We start from the raw sequence: 20,463 nt of genomic DNA, 5'->3' as shown, positions 1-20,463 counted from the left end.
GCCTCGCCTCTTTCTTAATGGATGCAGTGATTTAAAAATATGGTGATGAGTTCAATTTCAGTCGAATAAGTTTAGAAATTCCTAAAGGGGTATTATCAACGATAATTCTGAAAAAAAAAGCCTAAAATATGGGTAATCTAGGTGGGAAAACACTGAAAATTCACATGACACATTAGTCTCTAATAAATATCCCTCGCAATGACGTAAGTCTATGAAAAATAAACGAGCAAACGGATATAACCAGATATTGCACTCCGGCCAACAGTTTGCCTTTAATTGTTTAGTTTTTTTTTGTCGGCGACTCTCCTGGCAGCCGTGCGCATGCGTCTTGAACACACAGGAAGGAGCCTCACGGAGACTAATGGAGGAGTTGGCGGTGCCCGGTGTGCCATTACCAATGTTTCTACCCATGACATCGCAGCCTTCGAGGACTCTTTGAACGTTTCTCTTTTTCGCCATTTTACGTTTCGGTCTATGGGAAGCTGAGCCGCCGCGCTGTCCGTTCGCCGGAGATGGCCCGGAGGCTCCCCAGCTGGGCCCTTGCCTGGTGTCTTCTCACGTTGCTGAACCCGCTCCAGATGGTAAGGGCTGCGCTAATCTGCTCTGTCGTTATTCCGTGAAAAACACTTTTGGTCGCCAGTTACAGTAACTGGCACAATTATCTTCACGAATGCGGAATATGCAGTAACCCGTGTACGGGTTTTAATAATAAAAACCGAGTAAACCGTAGCTGGAGAGGTCGTGCGTCGTAATAATTCCGTGTGTCGTCCGATTTAAACTCCAGCCGGCGATTAGGCGAAGCCACGCGCCTGCATGCCGAGGTGTCAGCCGTGTTATGGTCATGCACGGACATTTTTAATGGCTCCGTCTTATTTACCAGCGTGAAGGCAGCGTTGAAACTATTTCGCCTTGGCATGCTGTCTTTTCAAATAAATCATGAGAGTAACGTTTGACATGGGTAAAAGTGTGTACACAACCCGTACTTGCAAAAAAAAAAAAGTCATTGCTTTTTGTAGCTAACTCCGTATCTCATTTCATTATTGAGAAACCAAGATGTATCTAGGCAATGGGAACCCGGTGTTTGTGAGCCAGCTGTCTGCAGGCGCGGATAGATCGCATCTGTAGCATGGCTCAGAGGAGGCCATGTATGTCCATTCGTACGTGTTATTGCAATAACCGAATCCGTGCAATAGCATCCGTCACAGCCCTACGCTCGAGGCTGCTCCCGCACGTGTGTATTGCTGACCCAGAAAATGCGGGATCTGTAATTATCGGCGATGGGGGCAAAGTGCCATGCCCCAGAGTATCAGCAGTGTAAGGACGCCCTGACCGTGAAGAGGAAAAACAAACACACATGGGTGTGAAGACGTCCTTCAACTTTTAGTCGTGCTGCATGCCTACACGACAACGTGACAGTGAAATGGCTGTAATAATTGATCAGGGAAAATAAAGGCATTGATCAGTTATTCTCATTTTGTGTTGCAGCTTTTTATAATGGGGCAGAAAGGTCAAAATTAACGTTTTCGGTGTTGAGCATCATGCACACTTCTGCACCCAATTCCCAACCCTTGAGCAGCAGAAATAACTGTTGCTCTGTGTATTGGTGCATGTGTGTGTTTCTACATTAATAATTTGTCTCTATGCCTGAGTGTTCCTCACACCTTCCAGCATGAGGGTTTGAATCCCCCCTGCTTGTTCTGTAGGTTTCCTCCCACAGTCCAAAGCTATGCCGTGTTTTTAGCTGTTTAAATTGCCCGTAGTGCGCTTGGCTTTCCACGGGCCATCCTGATTGGAGTGAACCTCCTGACTTGTACCTTGTGCTGTCTCATCGGTTTGTTTCCCCGGAAGAAAAAAAGCTTGTTCACTTCTGGAAGCCTTTTGTGTCGATTCTTTAGTTGATAAAGTTTGTGGCCGAGGACTGGACCGCAATCGCAATAGACACACGAAGGATAAAGGCTGCGGCGCAACAGTGTGAGCTGTCTTCAGGTGGGGAGGGGGCAGCAGTGCAGTGTGAGCCCACTACCAGTGGACGTCAGCGTCCTAATTCTAGCTCGACCCCCAAAAAAAGACCGAGCTGTTGGCTGTGCAGCATCGACTCACTTTCAGGCCTTATGCAGAGCAAACCCTGCAGTGCGTAAGGCGTACACAGGTGCATTTTGCAAGCATGATTAAAGCATAGGCTTCAGCTGCCCGGTTTGTCCTTTTGCATTTCATTACCTGGGATGTTTCCGATGTGATGGGGGGTCTAGTTTTGCCTTGCGACAAAGCGGCGTGAGCCTGAATCTATTACAGGTACCTCTGGATTACTTGGCGTTTCTCTGAAAGGTGTGAGGCAGGCTTTCTTGGGAACTTGACGACTATAAAGTGCATCTTCAAAAACATCCTGCTTTTTTTAATCTGTGGTATCTAAAGGAAGGTAGTGGTTGCGACTTGTTTTTAAGATGAAATTTCTTAACAAATGCTGTGCAAGCTTAAACTCCTTTGTTCCATGCACATATAGGTGTTAGATTTGGATACCAAAGTTAAATATTTGAGTAGTAAAGCATAGAAATATGGATTACTAACAGTACTATCCGTTGAAGGTGAAATTGTGCATTACAGTTAATATTGCATTTTTTTTTTCTGAGTATAAATGCAATATTTTAAAATTATTTTTGGAACAATAACCTTAATGGTGGTGATGATGGGAGTGTGGGAGAATGTAAGTGTCCTGTTTAGAAGTGTGATACTGGGGTGGCTGAATGCAATATGGCCTTGTCCTGTTTCGCTTAGGTTTTCTGTGGGCCAGGTTGTTTCTGCAGCTGTGTTTCGGTAATATAAGAGAACAGTCCCCAATACCAGAGAAACGCCATTTGTTGATCAAGAATCTCCATGTGGTTCTCTAGAAACTCAACCGCTGCTGTTTTCGCAGTGGGTTAATTTTGTCATGCCTTGGGTCTCACTTGAAAAACTTGAATTTTTAAGTTCACTTGAAAAGGGAAGATACTGCATTTTGTTCTCTAAATCTTTTTATAATTTGTCTAGTTCTGAGTTTCTGGGTTTTTTTTTGTAATTATTTTTGTGGAACTGAAAGTATAATTGCGTGAACGTGATTTTGGAACTAGTGAATTTTCTATTCATCGGTTGGTCATTGACTAATGGGGCCAGTGATCACTTATTCTGGAACAGTATATATACATTTTAATCTGTAGAGTAATTCTGCAAAGTGCTTGTAAACACATTGCCACATGCTCCCTACTCATGTCCCAGCTTGGATCTAGCTGTCCTGCCCCAAATGTGACCCACAGGTGACTGCATTCACTTTTGGCGTATTCCTGTGCATTGCGTAAAACAGTAATGCGATGGCTTTGGCCGTGGCTGAAAAGCATATTACAACATCGCAGCCATGTGCGTGGATCCAGACGGAAGTTGGGAAAGTTGTTTTGTGTGGCCTCACACAAGCGGATGGGTGTTGCACCAAGCCAGCAACCCCCCTCCCCAGCTCCATGTCCATATCCTGCCCTCCACACACACCTGCAGTATGATGGGAATGATTGCAGGTGCAGGCTAATGACATGACCCCCACCCTCCCGCCAGGTGTATGTGTGCATAAGATTACTGGAGTGTAGTTTGGCAAACAAGTATAATTTCTGCTTGCTGTTTGCTTGGACATCAGGGGTGGGGTGTTGCCTAGCAAAAAACAGGGATGGTGTTGGTACAGCATACACCCTGGATGATGGGGGGGGGTGGGGGGTGGCGGGGGTCGTGTTTAGGAGGAGACTTAGAGTTCCGCTGCTTAATATTTACTGCAAAAGAAAGGAAGGAGCCATTTACTGTATTTGTAGCTATTGACCTGGGACCTTACATTTGCCTACAGTATTTCCTGAACAGGTTTATGTCATTTACTTCATTAAAACAGTGATAAAGAAGTCTGCAGCTACAGACCCCTAATTATAAACAGAAAATTGTTGAGCTCCAGATACTACTGGAGCATATCCATGTTCTTGAATGTCCTCAGTTTTTAATGGTTTGTGTTTCTGTCACGTTCCTGTTAAGGAAGGTGCTGTTGCATCCATAAGAAATGCTGTAAAGCAGACTGGTTTAACCAATTGAGTCTGGGCATGGAGATCCGTGTGTCTCCGTAGGTCACGGAGAAGCATGTGGAGGAGGTGCTCTAAATTATGTGCTGCTTTTCTGTCTACCAGTGTTGCATATGCTGATGATCCTGTTTGATTTCTTTTTTATTTTTATTTTTTTTTGCTTCCAAGCTGTCTGATACGGCCTGAGGTGGCTCCTGGTCTTAGCGTCTCGCTCACCAGCAGCATGGTGGACCCTCATGCCGCTCTCGGTGTGTATGAGGCCGCACTGTGGCCGCATGTTCACATGCCTGCACTACTTTCCTTAACTCGCCGCAGAATCAGGGTGTTGTTCGGTGCAGCCGGTGCGGGCGTGCGCTTGTGAGAGTTCCTTGTGGTTCTCCCCCAAAAAGCATCCTGTTAGCTTACTGAGTGTCACCTGGAAGAGCTCCTAGGGTCAGCAGTGGTGGTGTGACGCATGCTTTCCGAATGTGAAATTCACAGAAGACCCCTTGCCTCAAGAGAATTGTTTTTACAGTATCAAACAAAAACATAACTGAGAGGGATTTTTCTACATAATTCACGTTATTTGGGTGACTGAATTTTGTGTGTCCTGTTAATTGATGTATTTTAGCTATTTGGAAACCATGCACGAATAAGCACTAAAATTAGCTCATGATGTTACAATGCGCACAGTTACATGAGCTAATGTGCCGTTAGCGCTCGTGTCACCGTGGCAACGGTACTGTTTTTCCGTGTCTATCAGCAGCAATCGGACAGCTTCCTGACCTGAATCTGCATTTTAAGATGTGTGTTTGCCTCGCAGGTCCCATGCTGGGCTAATACTGTGTCCCTGTCTGAAAACCTCCTGTTTGTGTCCACGCTGGAAGGGAACCTGCATGCTGTCAGCAAGAGCTCAGGCTCCATCAAGTGGACCCTAAAAGAAGGTACAGGGGGCATCACTGTTGGATCCTGGGTGATCTGGCTCCTTGGGCTACTCCAGGGGGTCCTTACGGAACTTCCGTAGTTTCCCGCTACCCTGTCTGCCCAATGTTACCTGGTCTAAAATCTAACTGTTTTATTTACATTAGCTTATTATACGTATATTCAAAGGCTGTTTCTGGGTATTTATTAGATATATTTGCGCAAATTGTGCTGTATTCTGAAACTCTGAGGTCAATAATGCATCTCCGTAGGAAAATACTGATCTACCAACTTGTCATTGGATGTTAATGACAGCCAGTTGATTTTGGAGAACAGCTTAAGGCAGGGCTGTCCAACCCTGCTCCTGGAGAGCTACTATCCACATGCAGGCCTAATAAACAACATAGCTGACTCTAATACTGAGATGATACTGAAGTGCCTGATTATCAGTATTAGGTGTGTTTAATTAGGGCTGTACCTAAGCTATGCAGGGTGGAAGCTCTCCAGGAGCAGGATTGGGCAGCCCTGACTTAAGGCATCATACTGGTAGACCGGTACAAACGAAGACTCTCGTGTGAAGCAGAGTCAAAAATCAACTATCAAAATGCGGCATTTAAACATGCAAGATTCATAATGAACCACAAGAGAAGTACAAAGTCGGGAAATGAAAGTGGTAGGAGTGTAAATGGCGTCTTATTGTTTGATTACACTGGTGAGTATGGCTTGATATGAAGGGGCAGTGATAACATTCACTTTCATTAAGATATCCCGATCAGTCCAATAGCACTTGCTAACAGAATGACCTTGTAAAGTAATCTTTAGCATTAGTTGTTTTGACTGTGGTTCTCTCGCTGTGTTTTGCAGTTGAGTTATGAGGTCCTGTTTTAAAATGCAGTTGTAGCTCAGTTGTCTCAGTTTGTAGTGATTCATTATAGCCTCTAGATCCCTTTTGTAGAGATGTGGTCCTTCAAGGTATAGACCTTGGTCCACTTGTAAATTGGATATGGCTCAGCTGTAGATATGGGGAAGCAGACCTGAAGCTAGGATCTGGGCTGTAGTTTGAACTTACCTTTAGCATTCTCTCAGCTCAAATCCAGCAAGCTGACGCCACCCCCCGCCGTAGCTGAGCTGCCATTTAGCTCTGGGAAACCATCGCATCCCTCACGTTCACAAGCCATGCAATTAGTGACTGTGTCATCGCCTCCTACCGCAGTGCTTCAGTCAGAATCGTTCAGGTTCCAGAACATTCTTCCCTGATGACTGCTTGCAAATGAGGTCTGTAACTGCAGACTTCTTTATCACTGCTGTAGCCCCCATAGATCACTAACGATAAGGCATAAGGAGCCAACTGCTGTGTTTTACGGGCCTCGTGTTTTGTTGTCTTACCTTTTAATTTAGGTTTGGTGAGCTTTCCCTAGTGATCTTCAATCCTTAGCTAGATTCTACAGTGTTTTTTCTGGGAAGCCAGCTGCAGGTTGGGGCTCTGACATCGCTGCCATGAAAAAAAACACGAGTAAGATACCAGGCCCAGCCCTGAAACAGACCCCACTGTTTGCGGCCCGTTGTGCCAGAAGCAAGATTTCAATTTTAACCCCTATGTCATCTCTGTTCTCTTGTACCATTCATGTACCAGACAGGATGCCGCTGGTGAGCTGAACCCGCCCCACCAGCCGGGCTCGTTCTGTACACTCGGCATGTTTTCCTTTCACCCATTGTACTACCTCAAACAGGTTCTCCATACAAGTAGCGCACGTCATCGTCATTCGGTGTGTCCAGCCCGGCAATTACTCAAATGTGTCCGATCGTTGTTGATGTATGTTAAAAATAAAAAGTGCTGTGATCATTGTACTGTTGTTGTTGGTTTTTCTTGCAAAGATATGGATTATTAAAGTTGGATGACAATGGCATGACAAATTTTATGTATTGTCACTTGTTTGGGTAGGCTGTCTAGTGTTGAAGTGATCAAATAAAAATCATAAAGTGAAGCAACTGTAGTGTTATTGGGAGCATCAGTGGGATCTTGGGAGACCCCTGTGAGGAGCCTCCCTCGGGTCCAGGGGGATCATCTCCCTTCAGTAAAAGGGGAGGAAGCCCAGTTTATGCCACTGCCAGTGAAATAGAAGATTAGGGGCATCTGCCGGTTGGCCAGGGTTTGCACCAAAGTGACGGACAGACATTGTCCTGGCAGAGAGGCAGGGCTTGTGAAACTGAGGCTGGGTTGATTTCAATGGAATGTCAAGTTCTAAAGCCAAGCTGATAGGAGTCCAGGGAATTATCCTTAAGAAAAATAATAGGTCCAACCATTGTTCTGTTTGCCCCCAGGCATTGGAAGAAGAGAAAGGAGATATGAGGTGATGGTCCATTGTTCGGAAATGGGTTTTTAAGCAATACATGTAGGTGTCAGACTGCAGGGAGACACCCGGAGATGAGATGAGATGAGATGTGGTGTTGGCAGGGAATGATGGGAAAGTAGAGGACTGGCAGGGTAGTCAAGGGAAGTGGTAGATAAAAAAAAAATTATAAAAAATTTTAATGCTGCAGTCTTTTGCATTCTGTATGCCTTGCATGCCAGATCTGAAAGTGAAAATCTAATGTTTGTCTCCCACCCTGTTCAGATCCGGTACTTCAGGTGCCCACACACGTCACAGAGTAAGTAGCCTCCTTGCTGTACTTGCTCTTTCTTGCATGACTTTTTTTTTTTTTTTTTTTGCTTTCTTTTGCTATTTCCCTTTTCACACAATTCGTGTGATCTGTGACAGTATCCTGTGCCAAAGGCCCTATGTATGCTTGTGATATACTCTTACGTAAACACCGACATTGTGCTGAAACGAAAATATAAGGGCGGGTAGCTGACGAACGGCATGTTGCCTCGCTTCCGGTACAGGCCCGCGTTTCTGCCCGATCCGAATGATGGCAGCCTATACTCCCTGGGGGGGAAAAACAGCGAGGGACTGACGGTGAGATCCTGACACTGGGTGCACTGGTCATTATGGATACCAGCAGCCTGTGTCCAGTGCCGAACCCCATCCTGTTTTGCATAGCATATAGTAAAGGAAATTAATCTGGTTCACAGTTAGTTGAAATACTGCTGTATGGTTACAAAATATATTGTAAATGCTCATTAATTTTCCAGATGAACTGTACTGTAGCAGATGGCTTACTGACGTATGCGCAGTCAAGGTCAGTACCCAGAATTTCCTGGAACTAATTTGTCATCCTGCCGCCTCCTCCTTACAGAAACTGCCCTTCACAATCCCCGAGCTTGTTCAGGCGTCACCCTGTCGCAGCTCTGACGGGGTCCTCTACATGGGTAAGGCCGAGCGCAAAGCAGTCTGATGCTGTCCCAGTGCATGATGGTAATGATGACATAAGCACAGGAGGACCAAGCAGAGATGAAGCTGCTGATGCCGGTGGCAGCGGCTTATGTACAATTTCTGGACTCTTCAGTCATGCTTCTGACCTTGTTCCACTACCCTGAGCTTCAAATGTATGATGGACCAAAGCCCCCAGTTTGCTGAGAATGAAAAAGAACCCAAATCTTTACTTGCCTGCTTTTGTTCTGAGGATTTATTTAATGATCCAAGTGTCTCTGAAAGGGACTGTCTGACATTTGCTGCTTATAGGCTTTTATGCTTGGCAACTGTGATTCACCTTGATCTATGTGTAATTTTTTAAAAATAAAATGTTATTTAAGTTCTGTATTGCTTTCATGCCTGGTAGACACAGATTTTCAAAGGCATGTGTCTGGAAATTAAAGATGAGTAGTCCTACCTTTTTGTGATGGGAGGGGGAGCATGGCTGAATTTGTGTACTTAATAATGGTATATCTTTCATACGTAATGTAAGTGATTTGTACAATGTAGCATTGCTTAATTGGTTTTATTGTTGTCATGACTACACAAACACGCTGTTATAATTTTTTGGTCCTGGACAACCTTCGGGCCAGATATCAGTCCAAGTCAATGTCGCATTTTCCTACTGTGGGCTGTTCCTTCTGCACTTTTCTGTGACTTGCCATCACCAATATTCATGCTTGACCATTGTTGTGTTCCTGCATACCCGTTCGATGTTATCTTCCATTGTACAGTTCCAATATTCACGAACAGAAGTAGAGAGGACAGTAAGAATCCCCAGATGTCTGTCTTGCCCTGCCCCGCCCCAAATGTCAATGATGCATCAGTTGCATCCTTGCTATTGAGAACAGTGCCATGATTCATTGTGTCCCGAGTTCATTCTTAGCCGGCAATTTGGCAAGAATGTTCTTGCCAAGAACACAAGTACAATCGTTGCGTTCTTCATACTGAAACACACCTTTGGTGGATGGCACACGCTTAGGAACGCTGTGTATGCACCGGGGCCTGATGTGAGCGAGCAGCAACATGCCAGGGAGCCTGTGGTTAGTGCTTGGGATGTTCATCCCTGGGCAGTGCCAGCTGCAACTGGTCTGAAGTACAGCAGTAGAGCAGTATGTTTGGGGCTTCTTTCATGGGTACTGTGCTCCTGCCCTGCCTCACCCCGGCTGTTTAAGGTTAGCAGATTCCACCTCCAGCTTTGCCTGGCTTCTCTCCCCAGAATTCCATGCAGATGGCTCCTATTTCCATACAGCAGAAGGCTAATCTTTTAGGGACCATTTTTTTGTTCACATTTCTTCTCCTGAGTCACTTTTGTTAATTTTCTCTCAAACACACCTGAGTATCAGCGAAAATGAATATGATTGGCTGAAAGAGCCCATGCAGAGCTCGTGCCGAAGGAGCAGCGGCCATTTTTACACTGATTTTTTTTTTCTTTTAACATGCTAGATAATCCTGTAAAGGAACAGTCATTAAAATGAAGTTCTGTTCCCTATGACAGAATAAAAACGTTTTAGCCAAACTTATTGATGATCTGCCAGATCAGTCATGAGGACCCCCCACCACACCGTGAATCTTATCACCAGGATTTAGAAACACTGGAACTGTATTGCAAAATAACACTGCTTACGATATAGTGTCCGAACATTATGAAAAATTAGATGCCATCCAAGCCTAATCTCGGCCCAGCCGTGTATTGCAGTCCTTGCGATCTGGTAATTGTTTCTGCATAACATGCAATCTTTATATAACCGGAATCCTTTCTGGGGTTTCCTCAGTGCGTGACCTGCGCTTTCGGGTGTGTGAATTCCATGCATGCCACGTGACAGGAGTAATACAGTGCAAAGTAACATGAATGCAAAGCAGTGCAAATAAATCTGTTAAATGCGAGCGATCAGCATGACTTGGAGGCACAGTGTGAGAGTCTGTGAGAATGTAGCATATCGGTCTCTCTCCAGGTAAGAAGCAGGACCTGTGGTACGTGGTGGACCCGCTGACTGGGGAGAAGCAGCAGACACTGACGTCTTCCTTTGCCGAGATGCTCTGCCCCTCTTCCTCGTTGCTCTACCTGGGTCGTACAGGTACCCACCCCCTAGGGACCGTTCTTTATCGCTCCACTTGTGACCCTGTGACACCCCAACCATCTCGGGTTCTTTTTGTGTTTCCATGCTTTCATTTCCCTCATTTCCTCCAAGGGTCACATCGCAAATTACTAGTACAGTGTTACGAGTAGGGACAGATGCAGAGAGAATGGGATGAACTGTTCAGATGCTTAGTGTCGGTTTCCACGGCATTGTTGCCGCCCCCCCCCCCCAGAATACACCATCACGATGTACGACACCAAGAACCGGGAGCTGCGCTGGAACGCCACCTACTCCGACTATGCTTCCACGCTGCCCGACGACGACAACAAATACAGTAAGGGCCTGGCATACGGCTGGCTCCGCCCACAGAGGGGTGGGGACAGGGAACTCTGGGTGATGTCTGTAACACGGCCCCGCTCTCTCCCACCTGCCCAGCAGAGCTGGCCCACTTTGTGTCCAACGGCGACGGCCTGGTGGTGACCGTGGACAGCGAGTCGGGCGACGTGCACTGGGTGCAGAATTACAACTCGCCCGTGGTGGCCATGTACATCTGGCAGCGGGAGGGCCTGCGCAAGGTGCCACAAACCAACTTCGCCGTGGAGACGCTGCGTTACCTCACCTTCATGTCCGGGGAGGTGGGCCGCATCACCCAGTGGAAGTACCCTTTCCCCGAGGAGAAGAAGCCCAAGAACAAGCTGATGTACGTGCCTCCGTCTCCGTTACCGTCGGCTCAGTGCTCCGTTTACAGCCCGTTAGCATTAGCGGGAGCGCAGGACTTAAAGGGAAGCTGGTGTATAACGATGGTCAAAGATACTTTCCAGGCAAGTTCAGATGAGTTGCTGCAATATCACTGATAAAATAAGACTGCAGACTTCATCACGGCTCTTGTTTTTCTGTTAGTGAAGTCAGTTCCTTGGGTCACTGCTGTTATTCCTCCGGAATTTCCCTGGAGGTCTGGGGCTGGTTGCACAAAACACCTTAAGTTTTCCCCTTAAGTATGACACTTAAGGTTTAATTTCTCCTTAGCTAAGCGAGGAACTGACGAAATAAACATTTATCTGACGAATACAAATACAATTTAAAAAGCCGGATTTTGTCCCCACTGCATCCTTATCTGATGAAAATGTAGGCTATTCCCCCTGCTGCATTGAGTTCAATAAGACTAGGTACTTTTCGCTAAAGGACAACTTGAGTGGAGCATATAGCAGTAAATGGTTGAGCAGCAGCAGTGGTAACTAGGGAAGAGAACAGGGAAGTACTCGGGAAACAGCAGTAGTGGAGGAAAAATTGAGCAGATAAAATTATTGTTGTACCTCAGCCACATTAAATGCGTTTTTGCGCGTGTCTCCATATTTCTGCGTGGGAAAATTCATTCCATAACCGATGTACTTCTGTCTAATATTGCTGATGGCCATAATGAAACTTGCCAGCACTAATTAGTGGGATTGTTTTCTATTCTGCGAAATGGGAAGATTAGATCTGCTAGTCAGGTTTAATAATGAAGTATAAACGTCACGGTCCAAATAATTAAACCATAAAGTGAATGTCGGTCAAGTAAAATAAATTGATCGTCATTACCCGTATTCACTGGGTACTCCCAGTTGCGGAACACTCTTCCCAGGATGCGGTCATTTTCTTCATCTATCGCCGTATTGTGGTTAAGATATAGTCACAGGTACCTTAAGTTTTTTTTCCCCATTTACTTTGGTTGTTGAGGTCTTTTGTGCAACCGTTAAGGGAACTTCATGGGATTCCTTAAGTATAAGACAAAGATGAGGGGGAAAACTTAAATACTTAAGGGAACATTTTAAGGAACCGACTTTATTTTAATGAAACCTAAACTCGGACATTGAGGAAAATCTTGACTTGAAGGCATTTTGTGCAACCAGTCCCTGAATTGTGTTTTCTGTGCTCTTTTTAAAGGAAAATTCTGTCTCTAAGCAGTTGCTTTGACACATTGTTTGTTTGTTTGTGTTTTATCGCTCCTCCAGGTCCACACTTTACGTGGGAAAGTACTCCACCAGCTTATACGCGTCCCCATCCTTGGTGCACGATGGTGTCACTGTTGTGGTAAGTGACACACTAAAAGCACACCCATAATACAAGGCATAAAAAAAAACACACACGTGACTTTTGTGTTTGGTCTGGCCTTGCATAACGTAACTGTTAGGCAGTTAGGCAGTACTTTTACGTTAGTCTGCAAGCGATGAAGTGATTTCACAGGCCTTACTTCATTTGCTCTTAACATTAACGTGGGCTTGAGGATGATGTGAAGGATCTGCAGTCATCTTGAATGGAAAACTTTATTAACTAGTTCTGTAACTTGTTGATGCAGCAGCTGAAACATTTCTGGGTTCGTTTGGGCCACACCGATGGGTGGGGATTGATGGTTTAGTACAGTCTTTGCTATATTCCGTGTCTACTTCAAACTGAAGTCAAGAGGGGGAGGGGACCTCCGCTAAGCCCTCCCAAAAACCAAAAAAAAGAACAGAAACCGCAAGATCTCTCTCCATTCTTAGCCTCGCGGTAGCACCTTCCCTCTGCTTGAGGGCCCCAGCCAGTCGGAATTCACCATCCAGGATGACAAAGAATGTGTCATCACCCCCAGCATTGACGTCAAGCTCACCGACGGCCTGAAGCCTCGCAGTCGCTTCAATTTCATGAGCAACTACCTGCTTCTTATCGGTATGTGTGCCTGCTGGTGGGAGACCGCAAGAAGTACTAATGCTGCAGCGGAGCGCTGGAGGGCCTGCAGTGTACTGGATCGTGTTCTTCCCTGTATTTTTGTTTATTTTTTAGGTCACCACGAAACCCCCCCGAATGCTCACAAGAAGATTCTGGAAAGATTCCCTGGGAGCTTCCCACGGCAGCCGGGCAACGTCATCCCTCCGAGCACGGAGGAGCCAATCGAGGAGGTGATTAGCATGCACTGTCATCAAAGTCATTTTGTATTAGAGTGGCTTTTTGGTCCGGTCCCAGTAAATGGTGGTACAGTATTTGTCAGGGAAAACAGTGGCTTACAAACGACCCGTACATACCATGAAGGAGGTAAAGGGAAGGTACAAGGCACGCGGGGATGGATAAGGCCAGGTTGAGGCCGTTTGTATTCGTCTGCTGGGCTGTGTTGTACAGCAAAGTCCAGCAGGTTTGGCGAGGTGGCCGCAGCAAGGTTGGAGATGGGCGGAGGGTCTGCCATAGGTCTTAAGGATGCTATCAGAGATCAGACAGGGCCTGAGTTTCCGGGGAGTCGTGTGGTAAAGCCTGCGGCTGTGACATTGTGTACTGACCATGTCCGGGAGGGAGGGGGGAGGTAAGGCTGAAACATGAAATGGGGGGAGCAGCTGCCCGGCCCCCTGCGGGTAGGCGCTGGTGTTATTACCAGTACCGGCGAAGAATGGGCGTCTTGGATATTCAAGGGCTGTGTGTCTGTGGCCTTCATACCACAGACCACCTGGCGGTCTGCAGGGCCTCGTGCGTCACTCGACTTGTAAGGAGGGGGTAATAAACGGGGGGAGTAGGATTGGGTGTGGCCTCATTTAAGGGAGAATTTATCTTTTTTTATGGTTAGAATTGATTCATTTTGTTCTTGCATTTTGAGTAACTGTAAAAGCAAAAAAAGAAACTACTAATAAAAATAACTAATAACTTTATGGGTCTTCAGTCCTGCTTCTAGGAGCCTGCTATGAATTGTCCTAGCAGTGTACATCAAACTGCTTAATGTTACGCATTCTCACCTGAGGTCATCCTCTGATTCATGAGGCACAGCGTCCAGTTGACAGTCATCTCTGGAATCAGAAAGTCGCTTCTGCCCTCTACCTGGCTGGTTTCTGGTCGTTCCCATGTCTCCTGCTTCACCTTGCTCTGGTTTACTGCTGTCTTAGAAACGTCGAGCCTGGAAGCAGCCTGCCGCGCAGTGTAGCCTTCTGCCAGCAGAACCGGGATTAAATCAGGATTTAGAAATTCCGATTCTTAAATATAGTGGTCTCTTAATTTTTTCCAAGCTTGATATAAAGTTATCCATGTTGATAACTTTATTTTGACGAGTACCTTTAAAGTGTAAATTTTTCTGTTTTAATATTTAAAGCTGTCAGCTATTCCTTGTTAGTTTTTTTCCCCATGTCCGTGTCTCAGAAAAACACTTAAAACTCAAGTCACATGACCAGTACACAGACACATGTAATATGAGGAGTATGCAGACACACACTGTCTATGAGAAAAGAGATACATGTATAAAATGCCCAAGTCTCTAATACATCTGCATGGCCCCCTCTTGGCAGAAGGTGAACGAAAGTGACAGGGGAGACGACGCGGCTCAATCGCCAACCACCTCCATCCAGGAGAAGCCCTCCAGGCAGGTACGGGTGGAGGCCCCCGTGGACAGCATGCTCAAGGACATGGCCACCATCATCTTTAGCACCTTCCTCTTGGCTGGCTGGCTGGCCTTCGTCATCACGTACCCAAAGGTATGGGCTGTAACCTTAACTTGGATACCAAGCAGGCTTTGTTGCTGTTATGTGAACAGAGACCACCAGGTGGCAGTATATCACTCCTGTTTCTCTCTGTAAATTTAAATATATGAACAGGGGAACAAATTGACCTGGGCTCCTTTTGCGGTGCTTCCTCCCCTCCACCCATAGACCGTACACAAGCAGCAGCAGCTGCAACATCAGCAGTTCCAGAGGCAGATGGAAGAGAAGTTGGAACTCATCCAGAAGCAGCAGTTGGTTTTTCAGCCGCCCTCCGACATGCCCCTGGACGGGGACTTCCTGGATGTGGCGAGAGCACGGGCCGAGGGCTCCAACCACAGCAGTCCAAGCCTCACCCCCAGGGCCTCCAACCACTCCAACCTATCAGTGTCAGAGATCAGCGGCTCGGCCAACGAGCATGAGGAAGGAGGTACCATGATTATCGGTCCATCTTCCACGCCTAGGGCAGTACCAGACCCCGATTTATCGGGATGGTGTTGTACCTCAGCAGGTTAGGGGTCTGTATCCAGAAGGTCATGGGTTTGAATCCCATTTGGCTGTTATGCAAGGCCCATAGCCCTGACTACACCGGGGATGCTAACAGACCCCCAAGCTTCTTCAGTTAATACATCATTCTGGACAGAATTGTCCTCAAGCTAAACTATTTTTGTTTCATCTCTTCAGATGAAGATTCAAACTGTATCCGGGTTGGAAACATTACCTTCAACCCTAAAAATGTGCTGGGACATGGAGCTGAGGGAACCATTGTGTACAAGTAAGTCAGAGCAATGATGAACTTTCCTCTGCTTGTTTTATCAGGCTCAGATGAACACAGAAGTGTCTGACTGGAGATGCATCATCAGTTGTTTGTTGGTGAAACTTAACTAGTGTTATTTTGCTGTTATAGTTATTTCACCCGGGCCAGGTTAACCAGGTCTGAAATCTCGTGCGAAGTTTGAGCAGAGAATACCAGCCGAATGGCATTTATCACTTTCCCCGCTTTACAGGGGTAAGTTTGACGACCGGCCGGTGGCAGTGAAGAGGATCCTTCCGGAATGCTTCAGCTTCGCCGACCGTGAGGTTCAGCTTCTGCGCGAGTCGGACGAGCACCCCAACGTGATCCGCTACTTCTGCACCGAGAAGGAGCGGCAGTTCCACTACATCGCCATCGAGCTGTGCGCCGCCACGCTGCAGGAGGTGCACAGACCGTCCGCCCGCCCTCCCACTGAGAATTCCTGTTCTCTGATTTACCGGTTCCAGTTTCCATTCCCCTGGCATCAGACAGGTTGCCTCGGCCTCCTAGTCCTGGCCATAAATCTCAGTCTCGGTCTTAAACGCCCCAGGATATGTCTGAAGTGAACATCTCCCCATCCCCAGCAAAGCTGACCATGATCAGATCATAGTTCACCGCATGCTCTTTCCTGTTTGCCCCCCTTCAGTACGTCGAGCAGAAGGACTTTGACCGGCATGGTCTGGAACCAGTGACACTGCTGCAGCAGACCATGTCTGGCCTGGCGCATCTTCACTCGCTGAGCATCGGTAAGTGCGGGGCAGCCAGCTAGCATGTAGCACGTTTGGCCCTCGTGTTCCTGTTTGATCACTTCCATAGCTCTACCCAGTCTTATCCGCAAAGGGCTAGCGTGTGTGCAGCTTTCGGGGGTAGCCTCCAGGTGTGAGGACTGTTCAGCCAATCAGTCCTTTTAATTAGTAATCTAATTAGAAATTTGCAGTGAAAATCCACACACACACACACACACACAACAGCCCTTTCTGGATAAGACTGGCCATCCCTGCACTGAAGTGTCCCATGCTTGCAGCTGTTCCTGAACGCAATTTGGTCAGGTACATGAGCACATGGTCCTTGTGAAACTGCACCCCCAATCTCACTGGTGTCTTGACCCCGCCCCCTTCCAGTGCACAGGGACCTGAAACCCCACAACATCCTGGTGTCCATGCCCAACGCACACGGCCGGGTCAGGGCCATGATTTCTGACTTCGGCCTGTGTAAGAAGCTGGCTGTGGGCAGACACAGCTTCAGCAGGAGGTCGGGGGTGCCCGGTACGGAAGGCTGGATCGCCCCGGAGGTCCTCAGCGAGGAAAGCACGGCCAATCCCGTGAGTACCAATGGCGGCGCGTGCTGTATTGCGGTCTGCTCGGACCGGCACATCACTAGGCGTGCTCACAGTCAGGCCGGTGCTGTTCCCCCCCCACAGACGTGCACGGTTGACATCTTCTCGGCGGGCTGCGTGTTTTACTACGTCGTGTCGCAAGGCAGTCACCCCTTCGGCAAGTCCCTGCAGAGGCAAGCCAACATCTTGGCGGGGGCCTGCAGCCTGGACAGCCTCCAGCCGGACAGACACGGTCAGTGACCTGGGAGAGAGTTTCTTTTCAAACTAGCTCCTGGGACAGGTTCTGGGTCCCTGCGACAGGTTCTGGGTCCCTGCGACCCAGCTTAGGACAAACAGGTTATAGAAAAATGGATGGATGGTTCATATGTTTGTATGTCATAGAGTTGTTTATTTATGGTGGGTAGAAATATGGTGAAGAGAGGGGCTGTAGACTGAGCTGTAGGCTGTCGCGTGTCCTGTACAGATGACATAGTCGCTGCAGACCTGATCCTGCAGATGCTGAGCATGGAGCCTCAGCGAAGGCCGCCGGCGGACAGCGTCCTCAAGCACCCCTTCTTCTGGAGCCTAGAAAAGCAGCTGCAGTTTTTCCAGGTCAGCTGCCCCCCGCCCCCGCTGGCTCAGGTGCCTACAGGCACACACACACACACACACACACACACACACACACACACACACACACACACACACGTGCTCAAGCCTGAATGTCTGCACTCTGCTTTTCTCCACCGCAGGATATCAGCGACAGGATAGAGAAAGAGCCGCTAGATGGGCCAATCGTGCGGCAGCTGGAGAGGGGGGGCAGGGCGGTGGTGAAGGGGGACTGGAGGGAGCACATTACTGTGCCTCTGCAGACAGGTACACATAGTGTGCGTGTGTACGTGCGTGTGCACGAACGGGACATGAATATCGCTATGTAACTGTCCCTCCCCGCTACAAATTCTAACACTCCTCTCCTGGCAGATCTGAGGAAGTTCCGGTCATATAAGGGGGGGTCCGTCAGGGATCTCCTCCGTGCCATGAGGAATAAGGCAAGTTGATCTTTCATCTTTCTTGCAGAGAAAGCAGCAGAGAGGGAGGGAGACTGTGATGTTTCAGTGACCATTTCATTAACACAAAACTGCAGTGTCTGAAATGTGTGTTGGTGGCTAAGATGGAAAAGCAAAACATGACCAATCACCCCCCTCCCCTCCCCCAAAAAACAGAAGCATCACTACAGGGAGCTGCCTGAAGACGTACAGGAGACTCTGGGCTCCATTCCCGATGACTTTGTTTCCTACTTCACCTCCCGCTTTCCGCAACTGCTGCAGCACACCTACCAGGCTATGCGCATATGTGCGTCGGAGCGACCCTTCCTGGCCTATTACCACAGCTCAGTGGATCCTGCACAAATACGGGCCGGTGCAGAGCCCACAGAGACCATCGAGGCGCCCATGTGAGATGGCGCAAGGGAAACAGGGCATTGGGTTTTGGATTTCTTGCCTTACCGATATGCATTCCAGGACTGGCTGCCTTTTTCCCCTGCGCTGTGGAGGAGCGGGCCTGCAGTGCCTGTGACTCGACACCAGAGGGAGCATCTCCTGTTTTCAAGTGCCTGTGATTTGACGGAGGGCCTGCAGGTGGAGCTAGAGAGTCAGCACTCCTCTATGAGGAGTCAGAGCGGAGCATAATCCAGGCAGTGCCTCACACAGGCCTCTGGAAATACGAATGATGTGGGTATTATTAGTGTTAGATGCATTGAAAATAATGAACTGTCACTTCACTACCTGCAGAGCACAGTGGTTTGACCAGTACATCAGCAACTGTTTGGGGACTTTGGGAAATATGTACTGTGCAATTATGGAGTTACTCAGTTCTTTTTCCCCCTCTAGTGGGTGAATTAACTTATTTTTATAAACTGTCTTGAGTGTATGAAATACTCCCAGAGCACCTTATCTTCCTGTCACAACTTGCTTCTTTCGGCACGTGTGAGTGTCCCCAGAGTGGTTTCTTTTCCACACGGTGATGATCTTTAAACCCGCTTTTGAGTTGGTGAGACAACAGGGTAGCGGTGATGTGGGTTGCAGTCTGTAGGTCATTCTCTTTATTACAACATTATTTTAGTAAGACTGCAGGTGGTCTAAGTGAAACCATATTCCATGAGAATTTTACCAGGTGTTTCATATCTGTATGCCAAGCTTCATAAGGGACACAGTATTTGGTTTCAATAGATTCCGCATTCTTGCCAGCTATGGAAAGGGTTGGCTGACTTGGTGGCAATATAGTGAACAAACAGATATGAACTGAATCATAAAGTACCAAATGTATACTGTATAAAGAATGGGTACAAGTTTTTAAAAGAGCTACGATATAATAAATAAAGGTATACTTAATTGTATCTGCGAGCTGTGCTTGTGGAGAAAGGTAGCCTGTAGGAAGTGCTTAGAGATGGATTTTCATGCTGCCACAAGCAGGTGAAATGTTCAGCATACATGGAAGATGCTTTGCATTAATTTCAGTTCTTGTAAGATCCCCCCCCATGCACCACGTTTATTCATGTTCGTCTGCTGAAAACACACCGGCTGTTCTGTTTCTCTATATTCGGTTTGTAAATATTTTTTTATGGACTGGCAGCAAATGGGATGCTCTCCTGTTTTATTAATAAAACTGGATGGTGTCCCATTTAATTACCCAGTATTATTATCTGCATATGAAATGTCTAAAATGTAACATTTCAGCTTTTCATATCATGGAAAAAAAAAAGAACTTTTAAATCACACTGCCATCCACAAACACGTGGCTATACTTGAACTTGGGATTTCAGGAATAACTAGATTCATTTTATGGTCTTTCTTTGGAAGTGTGCCACCTAAGGGTTAATTATGCTGTAATGCAATGAAAATGTTTAAGTGGGATATGAGCATTAAATTAAGGCATAGCCTTTGTTAATGAGATCACTGTTTTATTGAATTTTTGTATTTTTTTTTTATCTCAAAAGATGAGCTTTATTTAAGATGCTCAGTTAATGTGCATTGGCTCCCATTGTGGGTTTTGTACAGTTTTGGTTAGATGGCGAATGCGTCGAGGGGAAGGAATGCTGCTTAATTAAGATACCAAATAAACATATCTTTGGATGATTCTAATATGGTCCGTGTGTGTCAGGGATGTGTGTCTCCATCACTGAGGTCGATGCGATGCACATCTCAATGCATTCCCAACGATTCAATGCATTAAAGATATATATGAAGTAACGACTCTTGTGATACGATATGATTCATTCCCCATTGCGATGCAGTGCGATTCAACATGATACGATGCGAAATATGCAATTTAATTTGGTACACACACAAATACTTCAGAGTGGCAGAATTAAATATAAAATAATTCATAGCATTTCTAAATGATGGCAAAGGGCCTCTACTAATAATTATATATTCAAAATTAAAGATGTTAGAAACGGTGCATCCCAGGTTCAGCAT

General features: G+C 46.8%; 1 protein-coding gene across 2 annotated transcripts; it reads left to right on the top strand.

Annotated features, from left to right (window-relative positions):
- Positions 1-314: 314 nt before the first annotated feature.
- Positions 315-20,235, top strand: LOC125742083 (serine/threonine-protein kinase/endoribonuclease IRE1-like). Of its 2 annotated transcripts, XM_049013738.1 has the most exons (22): positions 316-581; positions 4,882-5,002; positions 7,595-7,628; positions 7,864-7,936; positions 8,217-8,289; positions 10,288-10,410; positions 10,646-10,747; positions 10,852-11,113; positions 12,405-12,483; positions 12,933-13,098; positions 13,213-13,328; positions 14,691-14,876; positions 15,051-15,309; positions 15,564-15,654; positions 15,887-16,076; positions 16,319-16,418; positions 16,794-16,993; positions 17,093-17,240; positions 17,472-17,599; positions 17,740-17,863; positions 17,969-18,036; positions 18,211-20,235. In XM_049013738.1, exons 1-22 carry the CDS (start codon positions 513-515, stop codon positions 18,442-18,444), a joined length of 2,946 nt encoding a protein of 981 aa, XP_048869695.1. In that variant the 5' UTR covers positions 316-512; the 3' UTR covers positions 18,445-20,235. The 2 variants fall into 2 exon arrangements, with proteins under 2 accessions (XP_048869694.1, XP_048869695.1); XM_049013737.1 differs by having other exon boundaries at positions 315-581; positions 16,794-17,240.
- Positions 20,236-20,463: the final 228 nt, after the last annotated feature.

The sequence above is a fragment of the Brienomyrus brachyistius genome, chromosome 5 (genome assembly GCF_023856365.1).
Source record: "Brienomyrus brachyistius isolate T26 chromosome 5, BBRACH_0.4, whole genome shotgun sequence".
Taxonomy (NCBI): domain Eukaryota; kingdom Metazoa; phylum Chordata; class Actinopteri; order Osteoglossiformes; family Mormyridae; genus Brienomyrus; species Brienomyrus brachyistius.
Note: the sequence above shows the minus strand (reverse complement) of the source record. Positions and strands in the feature narration are given on the sequence as shown.

Bases quoted from the DNA above. Each gene is read 5' to 3' on its own strand.
- LOC125742083 (XM_049013737.1), top strand. From the start codon at position 513: ATGGCCCGGAGGCTCCCCAGCTGGGCCCTTGCCTGGTGTCTTCTCACG. The intron at 10,411-10,645 runs GTACCCACCCCC...CCCCCCCCCCAG, and splicing joins GCTCTACCTGGGTCGTACAG to AATACACCATCACGATGTAC. The intron at 15,655-15,886 runs GTAAGTCAGAGC...CCCGCTTTACAG, and splicing joins GAGGGAACCATTGTGTACAA to GGGTAAGTTTGACGACCGGC.